Source organism: Pelophylax lessonae, assembly GCF_965119305.1.
Source record: "Pelophylax lessonae genome assembly, chromosome: 9".
In the NCBI taxonomy this organism is placed as follows: Eukaryota; Metazoa; Chordata; class Amphibia; order Anura; family Ranidae; genus Pelophylax; species Pelophylax lessonae.
In genome coordinates this window covers 262,051,896-262,074,081 of record NC_138776.1, presented here as the reverse complement: position 1 = coordinate 262,074,081, position 22,186 = coordinate 262,051,896, and the positions used below count along the sequence as shown (strand labels likewise).

The 22,186-nt window shown below is 44.8% G+C and overlaps 3 protein-coding genes across 3 annotated transcripts in view; 2 read left to right on the top strand and 1 right to left on the bottom strand.

Moving 5' to 3' along the window:
- LOC309564420 (uncharacterized protein) overlaps window positions 1-22,186 on the top strand; it is a gene marked incomplete at both ends in the record, with an annotated part of 648,900 nt that overhangs the window by 43,485 nt on the left and 583,229 nt on the right. Inside the window, 5 exon segments of the mRNA XM_082269050.1 lie at window positions 3,751-3,889; window positions 5,572-5,978; window positions 13,204-13,332; window positions 16,294-16,414; window positions 16,460-16,720. Of these exon segments, the coding sequence (XP_082125176.1) occupies window positions 3,751-3,889; window positions 5,572-5,978; window positions 13,204-13,332; window positions 16,294-16,414; window positions 16,460-16,720 (1,057 nt within the window).
- The window catches only part of LOC309562909 (gastrula zinc finger protein XlCGF66.1-like), a 471,303-nt gene that overhangs the window by 130,406 nt on the left and 318,711 nt on the right, over window positions 1-22,186 (bottom strand). The gene's annotated exons all lie outside the window — the stretch shown is intronic.
- Window positions 6,117-7,894, top strand: LOC309562818 (uncharacterized protein). Its single transcript, XM_082267130.1, has one exon. It carries the CDS (start codon window positions 6,252-6,254, stop codon window positions 7,308-7,310), a length of 1,059 nt encoding a protein of 352 aa, XP_082123256.1. The 5' UTR covers window positions 6,117-6,251; the 3' UTR covers window positions 7,311-7,894.

The following is a 22,186-nucleotide window of genomic DNA, read 5'->3' as shown; positions in this document are numbered from 1 at the left end:
AAAAGGGCTAAAGAATCTGCGTACCTCTGAGAATATGGTGATTCTGAGGGGTCAGTCAGGCTTCAGGGATCTGAGGGAAAAGGAGGATGTAGGGCTCAATGAGCCTCTAGGGTAGGGTGGGAGGGGGGCTTTTGGTCTTGGTTCCTCCTTACAGAACCCCTGTCAGGAAATGAAGACAGCCTTCACCTTATTCCCATGTTACTGGTCAAGTAATATGTTCCAGGACACCAAGTAGAATGAAGAAGTGAAGTTCTTCACCCTGGGTACGCACTCGTTATTAGAGGATCTGTTTGCACAGACTCATTTAGCAGGCCCGTGTTATGGGTCTGAGGGAGCCGTCCAATACCTTCCCATGACATAGACTGTGTCAGAGCCTGGTACTGGAATTCACAACACCAGGAACCCACCACTACTCTGTACAAGCTACTGGATACTACAGTATATGTGAAAATTTGAGAGCAAACCCCTGCAGTCCTCCTCCTACCCATTGGAGGGAGGAGAACAACTTCCCCACCCTACCACCCACCCCAGCCAGAGGCGTATGTAGAAACTTTAGGGCCTCAGTGCAAGAAACCATGAAGGCCTCCTCCCCTACTTCCATCTGAGCCCCATGCATCCAGTTCTGGGAAGGCATCTATGGATATCCTCCCAGAACCCTGCCCCCTGGGGTGCACAACCAGCATGCTCTGTGACTGCTGTGTCCTTCAGACACGGCTGATTACAGATCACGGTAAAGGGCCAAGAACAGCAGCCCTTCACCATGTGATCAGCTGACCACTTGTAAACAGACTTGCTGGTTATCGGCAGTCCTTTTCTCCCACTCTGTGTCTGTGTGGGGAAAGTAGAGCCTTTGACCTGAAAGACTGTCAGTACATTGTTTACACTGATAATCAGGGCACTGACCATTAGTGCAGCCCTATCAGTGCCCATCAATTCCGTCTATCAGTGCAGCCTATCTGTACTCCTTAATTTTGCCTATCAGTGCTTCCTGTCGGTCCTCATCAATGCCGCCTATCAGTGTCCATCAGTGCTGCTTATCAGTGGTCATCAATGCTGCCTGTTAGTGCAGCCCATCAGTGCTTCCTCAGCATAACTCTGAACTAAGAGGGTCTCTCTCATACAGCCCAGAGCCTTCACTGACAGGAAGAGTGAAGCCCAGCAGCTGAATTCCAGCATTGCACACAGGAGGAGAAGGCAGGAGGAGAAGGAACAGATCAGGTTTCTCCTCTCCCATCCGTACGAGAGAGGAGCAAGGGGGAACTGTCAGTCTCTGGGCTGTATGAGAGAGACACTGTCAGCTCAGAACCCTGCAGCCAGCAACCCTGCTGGGGCCCCCTGAAAGTGGCAGAACACCAGGGCCCGGTTGCAAGTGCAAACTCTGCCACTGCCCCCAGCCCTCTACTGTGGGCAGCAACCCTGCTAGGGCCCTCGTGAAGGTGGCAGAATGCCAAAGCCCAATTGCGAGTGCGACCTTTGCGGCCCTGATAGTTCTGCCACTGCCTCCAGCCCTCTACTTCACCAACAACATCCTCCTGCTCTCCAATCCCATCCCTTCTCTTACTGCAGAGAGTGACATCACTCCTATCAGTCAGTAGGCTGCCGGAGATTGGAGCTTTGCAGTCAGAGTTCTGTCCACTTATCTAGATTAGCCCAGAACTCCGCCCAAAAGTCAGCAAGTTCCCCTTCCTGGACATCATGATGACCCTTTATTGACCTCATAGCACTGCCTCAGAGCAAATCAAGAAGACTGAAGAAGGATCATATTTATTATTCCTTGTCTGCAGATCTAAACTAATCAAAACCAGTTCAGAAACAAAACAAAGCCAAAAGAGAAATGGGAATTTCTGATCCGACGGGCCAAGAGGGTCAACAAACACTAAATAATTTAAACTAAATGTGTTCACATGGGGGCGGTAGTTCTTAAATGTACAGCAAACCCCCTATTACCCCCCCCCCCCCATCCTATTATTGTGTGACCAATTTAATCTAAATAATTCTTACTTTCATTTCTCGAAGTTATTCGTCTACAAAGAGACCTGTATAGATCAAATGAGGGAACCGATGAGGATAGAAGAGGACCCGAGTCACATGACTGAGAAGATCCTAAACCTCACCCTGGAGATCATCTACCTGCTGACCGGAGAGGTGAGGAGGATTCTGGGAGGTCACATGACATCACTCTGTTCTGTATTAATAAAACACAGACCTGACCAGAGAGGTGAGGAGGATTCTGGGATTCTAATTTGATATTCCTATTGGTTTCTCAATACAGAGTTTTCCTCTTCCGAAGACAGGAGATCATATGACCATCACAGTTCCTCCATGTGACTCCCTAAAACCCGAGAAACACAACATGCAGAAGATTCTAGAAGTCACCAAGAAGATGATGGAGCTGCTGACAGGAGAGGTGAGCGGTGCTGAAAATTCTGCGACTTTATGCAGTAACAGACAAGGGATGTGTCTGGATGGCGACTTCATCATGGAGAATGGATCCAGTAATTGGAACCCACCAGAGAGAAGTCCCCGTCCTCTGTATTCCCGGGATGCCACACAGGAAGGTCACACCATCCCTCACCATCATCAGGTAGTTTGAGCAACTAGAACAGAATTCTAAACTATGAGAGGACATTCTTCTATGTAATCTCTTGTTTTATTTTACACATGTATATTCCATCATCTTTGGGGTTTAGGATGAGGAACTGGAAGACATCAAAGCTGAGATTAAAGAGGAAAAAGAAGAGATGTTGATGAGTGGAGCTCCGCAGTCTATGGGAGGGGATGGCGCTCTATATTTCCGGGATTCCACACAGGAAGATCACACCATCCCTCACCATTACAAGGTTGGTTTAACAGAACATCTGGGACATGGACTTGTGAGACGATGTGAAGATCTTTTTTGTGACAAGACCCCTCTTAGGTGCTTCTGTCAGTATACAGCTTCCTCCAGTCTGGACATAGGAACCAGATATCATAATTGAGCATACAAGACCAGCCCACAATAGCTTGTATAAAAACTGGAACTGTTTATTGAAAACTCACACAGAATTTATATACTACACACCAGGTGAACACATTATTGTATGCAAAGGCAACTGTATACAGAAATATAATTAACATAACTAAGGAACAACCAACATATATTATATGCTAATGCACCTCTAGCAACTAATAGCTGTCAGTGATATAATTAACATGAGCTAATTAACTAGTCACTGAAACCAGCCTAGGTGGAGGGGACAATACTAACAGACAGACAGAATTAACCATGGAATCCACATCTAAGCAATGCTTTGATTAATCAGGGAACGCAGACTGTATGGCAACTGTCTACAACAGGCTATGAGGCAAAGCTCATACAATGTCCCAGTAGTCTGATACAGTGGGATTAATATTTCTTAGGGGGTATTGTTGATAAATATTCCTGTCCCAAGTGAAGAACCTCTCCAACTTCCAACACAAACCACACATATAAGACCCAGGATAACAAATTGCTGAGTCTGGTGTGGTTGTACAGTGAGTCTGGTTAGGGCAGACCAGACTGGGCTTCTCGGTCACCCTGTGCCCCTAATAGACAGATAGATAGGGTGACTTACACATAAGACGGGCCTGGTGAGCTGAACAAGGAGTTTCCTGACCTCTCTAAGGTAAGCTGGGTTCCACAGGCCCCCCCCACCCAAAGTGACTCCCGTCACATTTTCTGTATGTGTTGTCACAAAAATGTTTTATGTTTCTATCCTTCTCTTGGTTTAGGGTGAAGATCTGATAGATATAAAAGTTGAGGTTAAAGAAGAAGAAGAGACGTATGTGAGGGATGATCAGAAGCCTAAGGAAGAGGATAGAATCACAGGGACATTTATAGAGGAGGACACTCCTACAGAGATCAGCACAGGTGAGTCATTAATAGTAAATACATTCACTATATAATTTATATTGCACTTTAGGTAGTCCTAACGCTTTCACTATATACTCTATGTTGTACATTACATATTCCTGACCCCTGCACTATATACTCTATGTTATACATTACATACTCCTGACCCCTGCACTATATACTCTATGTTGTACATTACATATTCCTGACCCCTGCACTATATACTCTATGTTAAACATTACATAATCCTGACCCCTGCACTATATACTCTATGTTAAACATTACATATTCCTGACCCCTGCACTATATACTCTATGTTGTACATTACATATTCCTGACCCCTGCACTATATACTCTATGTTATACATTACATACTCCTGACCCCTGCACTATATACTCTATGTTGTACATTACATATTCCTGACCCCTGCACTATATACTCTATGTTGTACATTACATACTCCTGACCCCTGCACTATATACTCTATGCTGTACAATACATACTTCTGACCCCTGCACTATATACTCTATGTTGTACATAACATACTCCTGACCCCTGCACTATATACTCTATGTTGTACATTACATACTCCTGACCCCTGAACTATATACTCTATGCTGTACAATACATACTCCTTACCCCTGCACTATATACTCTGTGTTGTACATTACATAATTCTAATACTTTATAGTCCTAACTGTTGTGTATTATACAATATGTTGTACATTACACAGTCCTGACTTCTACTCTCTCCCCTCTACACACTGCTATATATACACATAATATGTATTCTCTTTTGTTACACCCATTTCCTACCAGCTGGACATTGTATATCGGATGATTTGATTGGAGCACAGACTTTTACATGTTGAAAATAATGTGATAACATCCTCCAACTTTGTAACCTTAAACAGGAAGTGATAATGAGGGAGGAGTCAATAACCCAATGATGGTGGTCTTCAGGATCAGTCCAGTCTTCATCTTGGTTGGTCTCCCCCCATCCTCACTCTCTGACCTCTGGTGGAGCTCAGCCCCGCTGTTATTCATGACTAAAGGCCCGTACACACGTACCGATCGTCGGCATACAAACGTCGGTGGACGAAAGATCTGCCGATTGTACGCTTGTTAGTATGGTGCCTCCGACAGCTGTCTGCGCACATTCTGCGGACAAGAGTCTTTCTTGCAAACATAAAAATTTTTGTATGCCGACACCAGAACGGACGATTGTTCGCCAGTCAGTACAGAATTCTGCCGACAGACCGCAGATTTGCAAGACTGGGCATGCTCAGAAAAGAAAAAACACAGGGAAAGTTAACCATCACATGACATCACTTCTGCAGTCGGCTGTAGTCGGCGGACAAAATTCTTGGGCAGTCTTTGCACTTTTCAACAGACATCGACATCCCGGGGAGAAAAGACGAACGTTTGTATGACGACGATCGGTACGTGTGTACGGGGCTTCAATCATGGACTAATTAACGAAGTGCAGTCCTGCTTGGGTTGGGAAGATGGCAATGAGTGATAGAGGGGGAGGGGACACTCGTCCTATAATCCCCTCATTACTGTCACTCCTATAAAAGACAGTTCTCGTTTGTTAATAACCCAAAAATCAATCTGCGCAGTCACCCAAATAACCAAACTGGGTTGCAGGGAACCAATCTTCTCATGTCTAGTAATAACCTTTTTATTTCTATTTCAGTACATGGACGGGAGATGAGGAAAACCTCAGAGGATTGTCTCACTTTGTCTCCAGACTGTAAAGTAGAAGATGAGGACATCACACAGTATAGTCCAGGAGAAAACCCGGCTACCTCAAATGTCCATCCGGCACCACACAGTGTAGATGGACCATCGTATTCCTCTTATCCTGAGGATCCTCAGACTGTGAGGGACGGTGCCCGACCATCGTATTCCTCTTATCCTGAGGAACCTCAGACTGTGAGGGACAGTGCCGGACCATTGTATTCCTCTTATCCTGAGGATCCTCAGACTGTGAGGGACGGTGCCGGACCATCGTATTCCTCTTATCCTGAGGATCCTCAGACTGTGAGGGACGGTGCCGGACCATCGTATTCCTCTTATCCTGAGGAACTTCAGACTGTGAGGGACGGTCCCGGACCATCGTATTCCTCTTATCCTGAGGAACCTCAGACTGTGAGCGACAGTGCCGGACCATCGTTTTCCTCTTATCCTGAGGAACCTCAGACTGTGAGGGACGGTGCCGTTCTTCCAACAGATAAGAGGTTTTCCTGTACTGAGTGCGGAAAGTGTTTCCGGTTGAAATCCCGTCTTAATGTGCATAAAAGAACCCACACGGGTGAGAAACTACATTCCTGCCTTGAGTGCGGGAAATGTTTTTCAAGCAAGTATACACTTTCAATGCATCAGAGATTTCACAAAAATGAGAAGTTGTATTCCTGTTCTGAGTGTCGGAAAAGTTTTGTACAAAAATCATATCTTGTTATACATCAAATGTCTCACACTGGGGAAAAGCCGTATTCCTGTCCTGAGTGCGGGAAATGTTTTGCACATAAATCAACTCTTGTCACACATCAAAGGTCTCACATGGGGGAAAAGCTGTATTGCTGTCCTGAGTGTGGGAAATGTTTTGGACAAAAATCAAATATGGTCACACATCAAAGGTCTCACACGCAGGAGAAGCCGTATTCCTGCCCTGAGTGCGGGAAATGTTTTACCAGAAAGTCATATCTTTCCATACATCAACGGTCTCACACGGGGGAAAAGCCGTATTCCTGTCCTGAGTGTGGGAAATGCTTTGAACAAAAATCAAATCTTGTCACACATCAAAGGTCGCACACGCAGGAGAAGCCATATTCCTGTCCTGAGTGCGGGAAATGTTTTTTATATAAATCACGTCTTGTCATGCATCAAAGGTCCCACACGGGAGAGAAGCCGCATTCTTGTCCTGAGTGCGGGAAATGTTTTTTATTTAAATCACGTCTCGTCACACATCTAAATTCTCACACGGGTAAGAAGCCCTTTTGCTGTTCAGAGTGCGGGAAATGTTTTTTAGAGAAGTCCACTCTTAATTATCATCAGAGACTTCACACGGGTGAGAAGCTACATTCCTGTTCTGAGTGCGGGAAATGTTTTGTAAAAAAATTAGAACTTGTTGCACATCAGAGATCTCACACGGGGGAGAAGCCGTATTCCTGTCCTGAGTGCGGGAAATGTTTTTCAGCAAAGTCCTCTCTTTATAATCATCAGAGAAGGCACACAGGTGAGAAGCCGTATTCCTGCCCTGAGTGTGGGAAATGTTTTTCACAGAAGTGCCATCTTGACAAACATCAAAGAAGGCACACAGGTGAGAAGCCATATTTCTGTCCTGAGTGCGGAAAATGTTTTTCACAGAGTTCCAATCTTTACCAACATCAGAGATCTCACACGGGGGAGAAGCCGTATTCCTGTGCTGAGTGAGGGAATTGTTCCTCACTTAAGTCCTGTCTTCCTGTACATCAGGGGTTCCACACAATCCTCGAGGTGTATTAGTGCCTTGAGTGCGGGAAATGTCTTCTATATGAATGTTGGTGGACATGTGGGGAAGAAGCACACCCTGATATACACCTCAGATATACTCCATGGCTGATCTTCATAATGTAAGAAACACTTCATAAGGAGATCAGAGAGCACCAAAGACATGGATGAAGTGTTGTCTCGTGTTGGCCATTGATAGCTGGAGAAAAATAAAAATGGAGTCCTTACCTTTCATTGGCTGAGTACATTTTGGGGTGGAAACCTTCGCAGACAATCAGAAGTCTGTTTTTCAAAAATTTGTTGAATAATTAAAACAATTATATTAGATTATATTTAAAGGGACAGTGTAAGACTTTGTGTTGGTTATTGGTTTTGGTGGTATTTTGGTTCGGTAGCAGTGAGTGCCGCCGTCACATATTGGTATTTATTACTTTATAGGTTTGGCAGTAAGCGCATTTTCTTCCCATTGTTCTAACAAGTGATTTTCCTGACCAATTGGATTTCTGCCTTCATTATTTCCTTTTATTATGTCTGCAATCTTGATAAAAGTGAAATTATAATAAAAAATGTATAAAAAATAATTGTGTGTGTCGGAGCAATGATGACAATCTTCTATTTCCAAACATTGTTCATGGGGGACGCTTTAAAAGCCTTTACAGGTCATCAGATTAGAGTTATATTTATGACTAAGCGAATGTAATTTCGTGAAACGCGTCAACAACTGTGTTTTCATCCCCTGTCTCTGACTGTATCATGGATTGCTTTTATCGTTTGGATATTCAATAAACGGTTTTATACTTCATACTTTCAGACGGGAGTGCGGTTGCTTTTCTCTACACAAAATATAGCTGTGTGGACTGCGGATTTCACTTGCACCCCGTTCTGACTGTTGGGACATTTTTTCACCTGAGCGGTTCTCCCTTCCCCCCCCCCCCCCTTTCTGTGCATCAGATTAGAGTTACCTGGGAATAATGGTACAGAGTGCAGTGGTCAGGAGTATGTCATATACAGCCCAGGGTACAGAGTGCAGTGGTCAGGAGTATATCATATACAGCCCAAGGTACAGAGTGCAGTGGACAGGAGTATATCATATACAGCCCAGGGTACAGACTGCAGTGGTCAGAAGTATATCATATACAGCCCAGGGTACAGAGTGCAGTGGTCAGGAGTATATCATATACAGCCCAGGGTAGAGTGCAATGTTCATGAGTATATCATATAGAGCCCAGGGTACAGAGTGCAGTGGTCAGGAGTATGTCATATACAGCCCAGGGTACAGAGTGCAGTGGTCAGGAGTATATCATATACAGCCCAAGGTACAGAGTGCAGTGGACAGGAGTATATCATATACAGCCCAGGGTACAGACTGCAGTGGTCAGAAGTATATCATATACAGCCCAGGGTACAGAGTGCAGTGGTCAGGAGTATATCATATACAGCCCAGGGTAGAGTGCAATGTTCATGAGTATATCATATAGAGCCCAGGGTACAGAGTGCAGTGGTCAGGAGTATGTCATATACAGCCCAGGGTACAGAGTGCAGTGGTCAGGAGTATATCATATACAGCCCAAGGTACAGAGTGCAGTGGACAGGAGTATATCATATACAGCCCAGGGTACAGACTGCAGTGGTCAGAAGTATATCATATACAGCCCAGGGTACAGAGTGCAGTGGTCAGGAGTATATCATATACAGCCCAGGGTAGAGTGCAATGTTCATGAGTATATCATATAGAGCCCAGGGTACAGAGTGCAGTGGTCAGGAGTATGTCATATACAGCCCAGGGTACAGAGTGCAGTGGTCAGGAGTATATCATATACAGCCTAAGGTACAAAGTGCAGTGGACAGGAGTATATCATATACAGCCCAGGGTACAGACTGCAGTGGTCAGAAGTGTATCATATACAGCCCAGGGTACAGAGTGCAGTGGTCAGGAGTATATCATATACAGCCCAGAGTAGAGTGCAATGTTCATGAGTATATCATATAGAGCCCAGGGTACAGAGTGCAGTGGTCAGGAGTATATCATATAGAGCCCAGGGTACAGAGTGCAGTGGTCAGGAGTATATCATTTACACTCCAGGGTACAGAGTGCAGTGGTCAGGAGTATATCATATACAGCCCAGGGTACAGAGTGCAGTGGTCATGAGTATATAATATACAGCCCAGGGTACAGAGCGCAGTGGTCAGGAGTATATCATATACAGCCCAGGGTACAGAGTGCAGGAGTATACAAAATAATATACAAAAAATGGGCAGTTTTGGGACTTTAGATGAGACACCGGCGAGCACTGCTCAGCGTCTCCACCCCTGTATATAACAAAATTGAAAAGCAAGGGGGATAAAAGAAGGTGTGTGAAAACCAGCCGGTCCTTAGTTTGATATACTTACCCAGCAGTCTGCTAACAAACCAAATAAACCTGTCTAACAAAATAGGTTAAAAACAGGGGTTTAGTTATAAACATTTGCAAATGCATGTATAAGCTGCAAGGCCAACAACAAGGCACCCTGTGTATCTTGCAGTCCTAACACTTCCTAACACTCCTCAACCTGAGTGTCTCCACAATGGAAGCACATGAATGCTGATGGATGGATGGGAAACAGGTGAGCTTGGAGATGGCCCAATCCTCCCCGAACCTGCTCCCAACCAGGACTGGTAATGAAAAACTAATTGCTATCCAGAGTGCAGGAGTATGTCACACTGACCCCTATATTATGAAGGGGGGTGACACTTATCCCTGTATTATGGTGGGTGACAGTGACCCCTATATTATGAACGGGTTGAAACTGACCTCTGTATTATGAAGGGAGGGGTGACAACGACCCCTATATTATGGAGGAGAGGTGACACTAATCCCTATTATGAAGTGAGCAGGGGGGGTTTGACACTGACCCCTGTATTATGTATTATTGGAAATGTTATTTACTCACAGATTTTACGCATTGTGTATACTAAAAAAAAAAAAAAAAAAAAAAAAAAAACTTGCCATGTGCCGCTATGTAGAAACTGTTCGTTTCTCAAATAACTCCTAGTGACATTTGGAGGAACCCTGGCTGAGAAAGGCTGGACTAGGCAGTAATATATCTGTATCGCCCTTGGTGGGAGTGGAGATGACCCCATCTATAAGGAGATACAGTACATGGGTGTCACAGTGGTGTAGTGGTTAGCACTTTTGCCTAGCAGTAAAAGGGTCACTGGTTCGAATCCCAATCATGACACTACCTGCCCGGAGTTTACCTGTTCTCCCTGTGCCTGCGTGGGTTTCCTCCGGGAACTCCCGTTTCCTCCCACACTCCATAGACAAGCTTGTAGATTAATTGGATCCTGTATGAATTGGCCTTACTATGTGTGTGTAGATTTAGGGACCTAAAGGCCCGTACACACGTACCGATCGTCAGCATACAAACGTCGGCGGACGAAAGATCTGCCGATTGTACGCTTCTTAGTATGGCGCCTCCGACAGCCGTCAGCGCACATTCTGCGGACAAGAATCTGTCTTGCAAGCATTAAAATTTTTGTATGCCGACACCAGAACGGCAGATTGTTCGCCAGTCAGTACAGAAATCAGCCGACAGACCGCAGATTTGCAAGACTGGGCATGCTCAGAAAAGAAAAAACACTGGGAAAGTTAACCATTACATGACATCACTTCTGCAGTCGGCTGTAGTCGGCGGACAAAATTCTTGGGCAGTCTTTGCACTTTTCAATAGACACCGACATCCCGGGGAGAAAAGACGAACGTTTGTATGCCGACGATCGGTACGTGTGTACGGGGCTTTAGATTGTAAGCTCCTTGAGGGCAGAGACTGATGTGAATGTACAATATATATATGCAAAGCGCTGCATAAATTGGCAGTGCTGTATAAGTACCTGAAATACACAAAATACACACACAGCACAAGGACGTGTTCACACTACAAGATGTTTTTCAGGGCTGCAGTTCCTCTGAGCTCCACAAGGCGGTGATCCCACTACTACCCAGACAGGAAGTCTCTATGGAAGACAGGAAGTGATGTCAAGTAAAAACAGAAGGTTCCATGTGGCACAAAGAATAAAGACAGCAGAGAAGGTAAAACAATCTAACTTTCTATTTACACCCAGAAATCCCCGTCATGTCCGTCCTCTTCCTCCATAGTCACTGTGATATCTTTTATCTCCAGTAGATGATGATACACACATATATAGTGTGTAAACGTAGATTAACCCCTTGATGGTCAGAACATTCCCCACTTACGAGGCCGGAACATTGTCTTAATTTTGAACTTAAATTCTAGTAACATGTTTCTGAGAGGGGGTAATAGGGCTAAAGACTCCAGGGTCTCTGAGATGATGGTGATTCTAAAGGACTCCGAGGGGTTAGTCAGGCTTCAGGGCTCTGAGGGAAGAGGAGGCTGTAGGGCTCGGGGGTTCTAAGGTAGTTAGGGGGGACTCTTGGTTTATAATCGTTCTCCAAACTGTACTTTTCAGACCTCCTTACAAAACTCCTGCCAGGAAATAAAGGCAGCCTTCACCTTCTTCCCATGTTACTGGCCAAGTAATATGTTCCAGGACACCAAGTGGACTGAAGAAAGGAAGTCCTTCACCCTGGGTACACGTTGTTAAAGGAACTGTTTGCGCAGAATCATTTAGCAGGCCCATGTTGTGGGTCTGAGGGAGCCGTCCAATACCTTCCCATGACATAGACTGTGTCAGAGCCTGGTACTGGAATTCAGAACACCAGGAACCCACCGCCCCTCTGTACAAGGTCCTGGGTATTACACTATACTTGGTAACTAAGAGAACATACCCCTCCCCCACTGCTGTCCTCCTCCTACCCACACTGGGCTGCCATTGAAGGGATGAGAACAACCCCCCCCCAAGCCAGAGGTGTAACTAGAACCTTAAGTGCGCAGGTGCAAGAAACAATGAAGGGCCATCAATGCTGCCTATCATTGCTCACCAATGCCGCCTATCAGTGCTTATCAATTCCGTGCTTCAGTTGCACCTATCAATGCCGCCTATTAGTGCTCATGAATGCCGCCTATTAGTGCTCATCAATTCCGCCCTTCAGTTACACCTATCACTGCTCATCAATGCCAACTATTAGTGCTCATTAATGCCGTCTATCAGTGCAGCCTATCAGTGCTCATGAATGCCACCTATCAGTGCTCATCAATTCCGCCTATCAGTTCCACCTATTAGTGCTCATCAATGCCGCCTATCAGTGCTCATCAATTCTGCCTATCAGTTCCACCTATCAGTGCTCATCAATGCCACCTATGAGTGCTCATAAATGCTGCCTATCAGTGCCTCCTCAGCAGGACCCTGGGCTGTATGAAAGAGACACTGTGGCCAGCAACCTTTCTGGGACCCTCCTGACAGAGGTGGAATGCCAGAGCCCAATTGCGAGTGCAACCTTTGCGACCCTGATAGTTCCGCCACTGCCTCCAGCCCTCTACTTCACCAACAGCATCCTCCTGCTCTCCAATCCCATCCCTTCTCTTACTGCAGAGAGTGACATCACTATAATCAGTCAGTAGGCCGCCGGAGATTGGAGCCTTGCAGTCAGAGTTCTGTCCACTTATCTAGATTAGCCCAGAACTCCGCCCAAAAGTCAGCAAGTTCCCCTTCCTGGACATCATGATGACCCTTTATTGACCTCATAGCACTGCCTCAGAGCAAATCAAGAAGACTGAAGAAGGATCATATTTATTATTCCTTGTCTGCAGATCTAAGACTATTTAAAAGAAGTTCTTAAACATACAGCAACCCTCCAATTACCACCCCCCCCCCCCCCCCATCCTATTTTTGTTTGACAAATACCATCCAAATAATTCTTACTTTCATTTCCCAAAGTTATCCGTCTACAAGGAGACCCGTTTAGATCGAATTACGCCACCAAGGAGCATGGAGGAGGACCAGAGTCACGTAACTGAGAAGATCCTAAACCTCACCCTGGAGATCTTTTACCAGTTGACCGGAGAGGTGAGGAGGATTCTGGGAGGTCACATGACATCACTCTTATCTCTATTAATAAAACACAGACCTGACCGGAGAGGTGAGGAGGATTCTGGGAGGTCACATGACATCACTCTTATCTCTATTAATAAAACACAGACCTGACCGGAGAGATGAGGAGGATTCTGGGAGGTCACATGACATCACTCTTATCTTTATTAATAAAACACAGACCTGACCGGAGAGGTGAGGAGGATTCTGGGAGGTCACATGACATCACTCTTATCTCTATTAATAAAACACAGACCTGACCGGAGAGGTGAGGAGGATTCTGGGAGGTCACATGACATCACTCTTATCTTTATTAATAAAACACAGACCTGACCGGAGAGGTGAGGAGGATTCTGGGAGGTCACATGACATCACTCTTATCGCAATTATTAAAACACAGGCCATGACTTTGAGAGGTGAGGAGGATTCTGGGATTCTAACATGATAGTGCTATTGGTTTCTCAATACAGAGTTTTCCTCTTCTGAAGTCAGGTGATCATATGACCATCACAGTGCCTCCACGTGACTCCCTAAAACCTGAGAGACACAACATGCAGAAGATTCTAGAAGTCACCAAGAAGATGATGGAGCTGCTGACACGAGAGGTGAGTGGTGCGGGGAATTCTGGGACATTATCCAGTAACAGACAAGGGATGTGTCTGGATGGCAACATGATCATGAAGAATGGATCCAGTAATGGCAACCCACCACAGAGATGTCCGCGTCCTCTGTATTCTCGGGATTCCACACAGGAAGGTCACACCATCCCTCACCATCATCAGGTAGGTGGGACTGAGCAACTACAGCAGAATTCTAAACTATGAGAGGACATTCCTCTATGTAATCTTTTGTTCCTTCTTACACATATATTCTATCTTCTTTGGGGTTTAGGATGAAGAACTAAAAGTCATCAAAGCTGTGATTAAAGAGGAAGAAGAAGAGATGTCGATGAGTGGAGCTCAGCGGTCTATGGGAGGGGGAGGTCCTCTGTATTCCCGGGATTCCACACAGGAAGATCACACCATCCCTCACCATTACAAGGTTGGTTGAACGGAACATCTGGGACATGGGCTTGTTAGACGATGCGTGACTCTTTTTTATATGTGATGTCACAATATTACATTTTACGTTTCTATCATTCTCTTGGTTTAGAGTGAAGATCTGATAGATATAAAAGTTGAGGTTAAATCAGAAGAAGACGAAGAAGAGACGTATGTGAGGGATGATCAGCAGTCTATGGAGGAGGATGGAATAACTGTGACATTTATAGTGGAGGACACTCCTACAGAGATCAGCACAGGTGGGTAATAATAGTAATGCATTCACTATATAATTTAAATTGCACTTTGCGTAGTCCTACGCCTTCACTTTACAGTATACTCTATGTTGTACATTACATACTCCTGACCCCTGCACTATATACTCTATGTTGTACATTACATACTCCTGACTCCTGCACTATATACTCTAGGTTGTACATTACATTCTCCTGACCCCTGCACTATATACTCTATGTTGTACATTACATACTCCTGACTCCTGCACTATATACTCTATGTTGTACATTACATACTCCTGCACTATATACGCTATGTTGTACATTACATTCTCCTGACCCCTGCACTATATACTCTATGTTGTACATTACATACTCCTGCACTTTATACTCTGTTGTACATTACATACTCCTGACTCCTGCACTATATACTCTATGTTGTACATTACATACTCCTGACTCCTGCACTATATACTCTAGGTTGTACATTACATTCTCCTGACCCCTGCACTATATACTCTATGTTGTACATTACATACACCTGCACTATATACGCTATGTTGTACATTACATTCTCCTGACCCCTGCACTATATACTCTATGTTGTACATTACATACTCCTGCACTTTATACTCTGTTGTACATTACATACTCCTGACCCCTGCACTATATACTATATGTTGTATATTACATAATTCTGATACTATATAGTCCTATCTGTTGTATCTTATACAATATGTTGTACATTACATAGTCCTAACTTTTACTCTCTACCCACTACTATATATAAACATAATATGGATTCTCTTTTGTTGCATCCATTTTCTACCAGCTGACATTTTATATCTGATGATTTGATTGGAGGACAGACTTTTACATGTTGATAATAATGTGATAACATCCTGAAACTTTGGAACCTTAAACAGAAAGTGATAATGAGGGAGGAGTCAATAACCCAATGATGGTGGTCTTCAGGATCAGTCCATCTTGGTTGTTCTCCCCCCATCCTCACTCTCTGACCTCTGGTGGAGCTCAGCCCCGCTGTTATTCTTGACAAAATCATGGACTAAATAAGGAAGTGCAGTCCTGCTTGTGTTGGGAAGATGGCAATGAGTGATAGAGAGGGAGGGAACACTCGTCCTATAATCCACTCATCACTGTCACTCCTATAAAAGACAGTTCTCGTTGGTTTATAACCCAGAGCATCAATCTGCGCAGTCACCAAAATAACAAAACTGGGTTGCAGGCTAACACTAAATAGGTGATTCCACCCCAACTACCAAATGATACAATCTGATTAAGTCACTGTAGCGCTACAAAAAAATATAGGAAAGAAATGAACTGGTAGGAGATCAGAGGACACATTTACTAGTTACCTTGAGAGGGGAATTGTAAGATCCTCAGAGACAAAGCTGCCTGATGTGGGCGGGGTCCTGATTTAGGGCAACCAATGTGCTTATGTCTAGTATCTTTTTTTTTCTGTTTTAGTACATCAACGGGAGAAGAGGAAAACCTCAGAGGATTGTCTCACTTTATCTCCAGACTGTAAAGTAGAAGATGAGGACATCACACAGTATAGTCCAGGAGAAAACCCGGCTACCTCAAATGTCCATCCGGCACCACACAGTGTAGATGGACCATCGTATTCCTCTTATCCTAAGGAACCTCAGGCTGTGAAGGATGGTGCCACCCTTCCAAAACATAAGAGGTTTTCCTGTTCTGAGTGCGGGAAGTGTTACCATTTTAAATCCCATCTTATTGCGCATAAAAGATCTCACACAGGTGAGAAGCCGTATTCCTGTACTGAGTGCGGGAAATGTTTTCCAGCTAAGTCCAGTCTTGACAGACATCAGAAATTTCACATGGGGGAGAAGCCATTTTTCTGTCCTGAGTGCGGTAAATGCTTTGGACAAAAATCAACTCTTGTCAAACATCAAAGGACTCACATGGTGGAAAAAGCGTATTCCTGTCCTGAGTGTGATAAATGTTTTACACATAACTCAGCTCTTGTCGCTCATAGAAAATCTCACACCGGGGAAGAGCCATATTCCTGCCCTGAGTGCGGGAAATGTTTTTTATATAAATCACGTCTTGTCACACATCGCAGGTCTCACACGGGGGAGAAGCCTTTTTGCTGTTCAGAGTGCGGAAAATGTTTTTTAGAGAAGTCCACTCTTAGTTACCATCAGAGATTGCATTCGGGTGAGAAACCTTATTCCTGTCCTGAGTGTGGGAAATGTTTTGTAAAAAAATCAGAACTTGTTGCACATCAGAGATCTCACACGGGGGAGAAGCCGTATTCCTGTCCTGAGTGCGGTAAATGTTTTTCAGACAAGTCCTCTCTTTATAGACATCAGAGAGGTCACACAGGAGAGAAGCCGTATTCCTGTTCTGTTTGTGGGAAATGTTTTGTAGTAAAATCGCATCTTGTCACACATCAAAGGTCACACACGGGGGAGAAGCCATATTCCTGTCCTGAGTGCGGGAAATGCTTTTCGGACAAGTCCTCTCTTTATAGACATCAGAGACTGCACACAGGAGAGAAGCCGTATTCTTGTTCTGATTGTGGGAAATGTTTTGTAGTAAAATCACATTTGGTCACACATCAAAGGTCACACACGGGGGAGAAGCCATATTCCTGTCCTGAGTGCAGCAAAAGTTTTTCAGACAAGTCCTCTTTTTGCAGACATCAGAAATCGCATACAGATGAGAAGCCAGCATTGCTGACACCCTGATATACACCTCAGATATACTCCATGGCTGATCTCCATCATGTAAGAAACACTTCATAAGGAGATCAGAGGTCACCAAAGACATGGATGAAGTGTTGTACCATGTTGGCCATTGATAGCAGGAGAAAAATAAAAATGGAGTCCTTACCTTTCATTGGCTGAGTACATTATGTGGTGTGAACTTTCGCAAACACTTAGAGGTCAATTTTTAAACATTTTAGTTGAGTGAGTCTGACGCATTCTTCCAGCCATGATGTTATTTCATACAATGATTTTCTATTATTATCAGCTCCATCTAGTGGCTATAATAAGGTATTGCGGTATTAATTCCACATTCTGGCCAGTAGATGGAGCTGATTATCATAGGAAATCACCGTGTTACTTTAACCACTTTAAGACTGGAAGGATTTGCCCCCTTAATGACCAGGTCCTATTTTGCGATTCGGCACTGCGTTACTTTAACGGACAATTGCTTGGTCGTGCGACGCTGTACCCAAAAAAAATTGACGTCCTTTTTTTCCCACAAATAGAGTTTTCTTTTGGTGGTATTTGATCACCTGTGCAATTTTTAATTTTTGCGCTATAAACAAAAAAAGAGCCACAATTTTGAAAAAAAAAATAATATATATATATATATATATATATATATATATTTTTCACATTCTGCTATATAACATTCCCAAAAAAAAAAATGTAAAAATCAAAATTTTTTAACATTTTAGGCCAATTTGTTTTCTGCTACATATTTTTGGTAAAAAAAAATTTGCAATAAGCGTATTTTGATTGGTTTGCGCAAAAGTTATCGCATCTACATACTAGGGGAAAGAGTTATGTAATTTGTATTGTTTTTTACTAGTAATGGCGGCGATCTGCGATTTTTTTGCAGGACTGCGACATTGCGGCGGACAGATCGGACCCCTAACTGACATTTTTGACACTTTTGGGGGGACCAGTGACATTACTACAGCAATCAGTGCTAAAAATATGCACTGTTACTGTAATAATGTCACTGGCAGGGAAGGGGTTAACCCTGTGGGTGATCAAAGGGTTAACTTTGTAAGCCTCATGCTTACTAATATGTGGGGGGGGGTTCTGTGACACAGACAGAGATCGCAGGTTCAGCTATGCTGAATCCTGTGATCTCCTCCTGTCTGTCACTGAGAAGATCCGCCTGCTTTGTTTACATAAGCAGGGGGGGTCTTCTCACACTTTCCCCCGACGATCGCCGCCTCTCCTCCTCCGGCCCGACTCCCGCTGTGTCTAAACACAGCGGCAGCGAGACTCCGGCGCCGCCGAAATCACTAGGAGTCCAGCGACGTAGGACCCAGGGGAGCCGAACTGCCGCAGTAAGATTACTGTGAGCAGTCGGCAAGTGGTTAAATATGGTAGAATTTGTTATGGCTGGGTAAATGCTTGTCACACTTGTCCAATGAATTTTCTGTAACTAGAACCCGTTTGTCAGGCATGGTTTTATACTCGCTGATCATACTCATAGACTTATGAATACATTAGACATTGGGTGAATTGCTGTGCAAATTTTTCATGAATAGAACCCTAAGAGCCGGTCCACACTAGCACGACTTTTCAGCCTGACAAGTCGCGCTCCCTCGCGGTCCATTGAGCGCTACAGGACCCGTTCTATTAGGAGCGACACAAGTCGCTCCGACTTAGAAAAAGGGTCCTGTACTACTTCGGGGCAACCTCGGAGCGACTTGCATAGACTTCCATTATGTGAAGTCCCTGCAAGTCGCTCCGAAGTCGTGGTGCATGGTAATGCACAAGTCGCCCCCGAAGTAGTAAGGAGTCGTGTCGCCTTAGTGTGAACCGACTCTTAATATCAGGAGAAATGTATTTACAAACAAAAAAGTATGTAGCCGTTAAATTAATAGACCTCCTAGCAATGTTATTACCAGGCTACAGCTAGGGGGGGCTCTAACGTTTACAGTGTGACCACAGGAGAGGGATTCAATCGAGCTCACATTAACCCTTTCACTGCCAGAGCTGTTTTTGCATCGGGCACACGTGCGAAAATGCACATTTTTGGCCAAATGACTGTGAGATCAAGCTTACTTGCAAGGCTCTAGACTGGCCCCCCTTTGTGGATGGTAAGGTTCTCAGGAGATTCTCTACAGGATTAGTGACTCAGGTGGTCTCAGCGATTACGCTGTGATTTTCTGCTCCAGATTGTGATATAAGCGATACGGCTCAGCGGAACTGTATGTGCGCTCCGGTTCCCCGAGCAGCTTTGACAGTAGTATTCACTGCGGGACTTCAGTATACACAAACAACTGATTGCGGGGTCTAGTATGGCCCGGCAAGTGCAGCTGTCCTTCTCCGTCTTCCGGTACCGGCCGACACTGATACCCAGGCAGAAATACAGTCTTTGGCCGCCCGTTCAATCCTCCTGCTCGCTCCAGCAGAATTGTCCAACACTCTGAAGTCTCTCTCTCTCCCCACTGCCCTGGGCTTTTTTATTTATCTGACCCCTCCTGCTTTCGGGTGTGCTGGATCTTGTAGTCTCATGCGGTAGAATAATAATGGTATGCCTGCTGACTTAACTACATCTCCCACAATTCAGTGCTTTGGCTAAAAGTGAGTCAGAATGGCAGAGCTCCATCTTGCGGTAGAAGAAAGGACCTTCTTCCATAACTATTAACCATCACAGTGCAGGATGAAACTTGTGGTAAGGAACATGTCATATACAGCCCAGGGTACAGAGTGCGTGTGGTCAGGAACATGTCATATACAGCCCAGGGTACAGAGTGCGTGTGGTCAGGAACATGTCATATACAGCCCAGGGTACAGAGTGCAGTTATCAGAAGTTTACCATATACAATATACCATAGCCTCCACCAAACACTTGACCTTAGCCAAAAGGCAGAGAAGTGATGCATACTGCACCTTACTTCATTCAGTGATGTCTGTCTAGAAAGAATGGATATGGCAGCTGGGATTCTTTTTGAGCTCCACAGCAGCTTGGGGTTGAGAACCGATTAGCGGCATCTTCTCACAGGGGAGATGTGTATAAGCAATCGGGGTGCTGATCATCATTGCCCTGATCACAATGCAGCCCCAAAAGCTCCCATCAATGACACCAGTCTGTGCCCATCAGTGAGGCCAGTCAGTGCTGCCTTTCAGTGCCTGCCCATCAGTGTACATAAGTGCCGCCCATCCATGCTGCCTATCAGTGTCCATCAGTGCTGCCTATCAGTGCCCATTAGTGCCACCGATCAGTGCCCATTAGTGGCACTTATCAGTGATGCATAATATCATTATACAGGATTTATACAGCGCCAACAGTTTACGCAGTGCTTTACAACTTGAGGGTTGACGGTACAATTGCAATAGAGTTTAATACAGTAGGAATCTGAGGACCCTGCTTCTTAGAGCTTACAGTCTAAGAGGGAGGGTCAAGAGATACAAGAGTTAGTAACTGTGGGGGATGGGCTGTTGGAGAAAATAAATGTACAGTTGTTAGGTGGGGGGGCCAGATAGGCTTCTCTGAAGAGATGAGTTTTTAGGGATCGTCTGAAAGTAGACAAAGTAGGAGATAGCAGGACAGATTGAGGTAGAGCACTCCAGAGGATGGGAGGGGCTAGGAAGAAGTCCTGGAGGCAAGCATGGGATGAGGTGACAAGGGAGCTAGAGAGCAGTAGGTCTTGGGAGGAGCGAAGAAGATGATTTGGTTGGTATTTTGAGACCAGGTTAGTGATGAAGCTGGGCCCAGGTTGTGGATGGCTTTGTAAGTTATGATTAGTATCCTGAATTTAATTTGTTGGTTGAGTGGCAGCCAATGGAGGGATTGGCAGAGAGGGGTAGCAGACGCCGAGTGGTTTGTAAAGTGGATGAGCCTGGTAGAAGCATTCATGATGGACTGAAGAGGGGAAAGCCTATTTGTAGATAAGCCAATGAGGTGGGAGTTGTAGTAGTCGAGACGAGGGATGAGCAGAGTGGATTAGAAGCTTTGTGGTGACCTTGGTTAGGAAGGGGCGTATCAGTGCCTCCTCATCAGTGCAATCTATCAGTGCAATCTATCAGTGCAGCCTCTTCAGCACACATCAGTGAAGTTGAAGTTTATTTACCAAATTTTCTGACAGAAACTAAGAAAAACTTTTTTTTTTTTGGTCTTTTTACGTTTTTTAGCAAAAAGTAAACCCATTGGTGATTAAAGCGGAGTTCCGGGCACAGAAATGATTTTTTACTGAACATACCCCCGGGACAGTCAGGGCTAGCACATTCCACAATGGCTAGCCTCTGATCTGTCCTGGTTCACACTTACCTTTTAGAAGAAATACTTACTTTGAAAATTTCTTCCACAGCGTTTCCATCTCTCTTGTGGGCAGCTGAAGCCGGCGCGGTCCTCTTCGGTGTCTTCTTCCGCGTCTTCGTGTCCCAGAATGCACTGCACCGGCCCCTCTCGTCACTTCCGGTGCGGCGCTGCATTCCTAAACAGCTTCTGGGCATGCCCAGAAGCTGTTTAGCAGGGGAATGCGGCGTCGCCCGGAAGTGACGTGCGGGGCCGGTGCCGTCGCATTGATTCCTGGGAGCGATGACGTTCAGCTCCCAGGAATCATTGCGAGGCAGGAAGTGACGGGGTGAGCCTCGGCGCTGGAGGAGGAAGTACCCTGAGGTGAGTATTTACGATCTTCAATTACAAGGTGAGTATACAATAAAAATAACTATCCAATTCCTTTTCAGGTTATGTGTAGCTAGCGGAGGGGCACAAAAAAAAAATACAGATTTTGTGCCCGGAACTCCGCTTTAAATACCACCAAAATAAATCTCTATTTATGAGAAGAAAGGTATAAAAATGTCATATGGA

What these genes read in the sequence shown, in the direction of transcription:
- LOC309562818 (XM_082267130.1), top strand. Translation starts at nt 6,252, where the DNA reads ATGCATCAGAGATTTCACAAAAATGAGAAGTTGTATTCCTGTTCTGAG.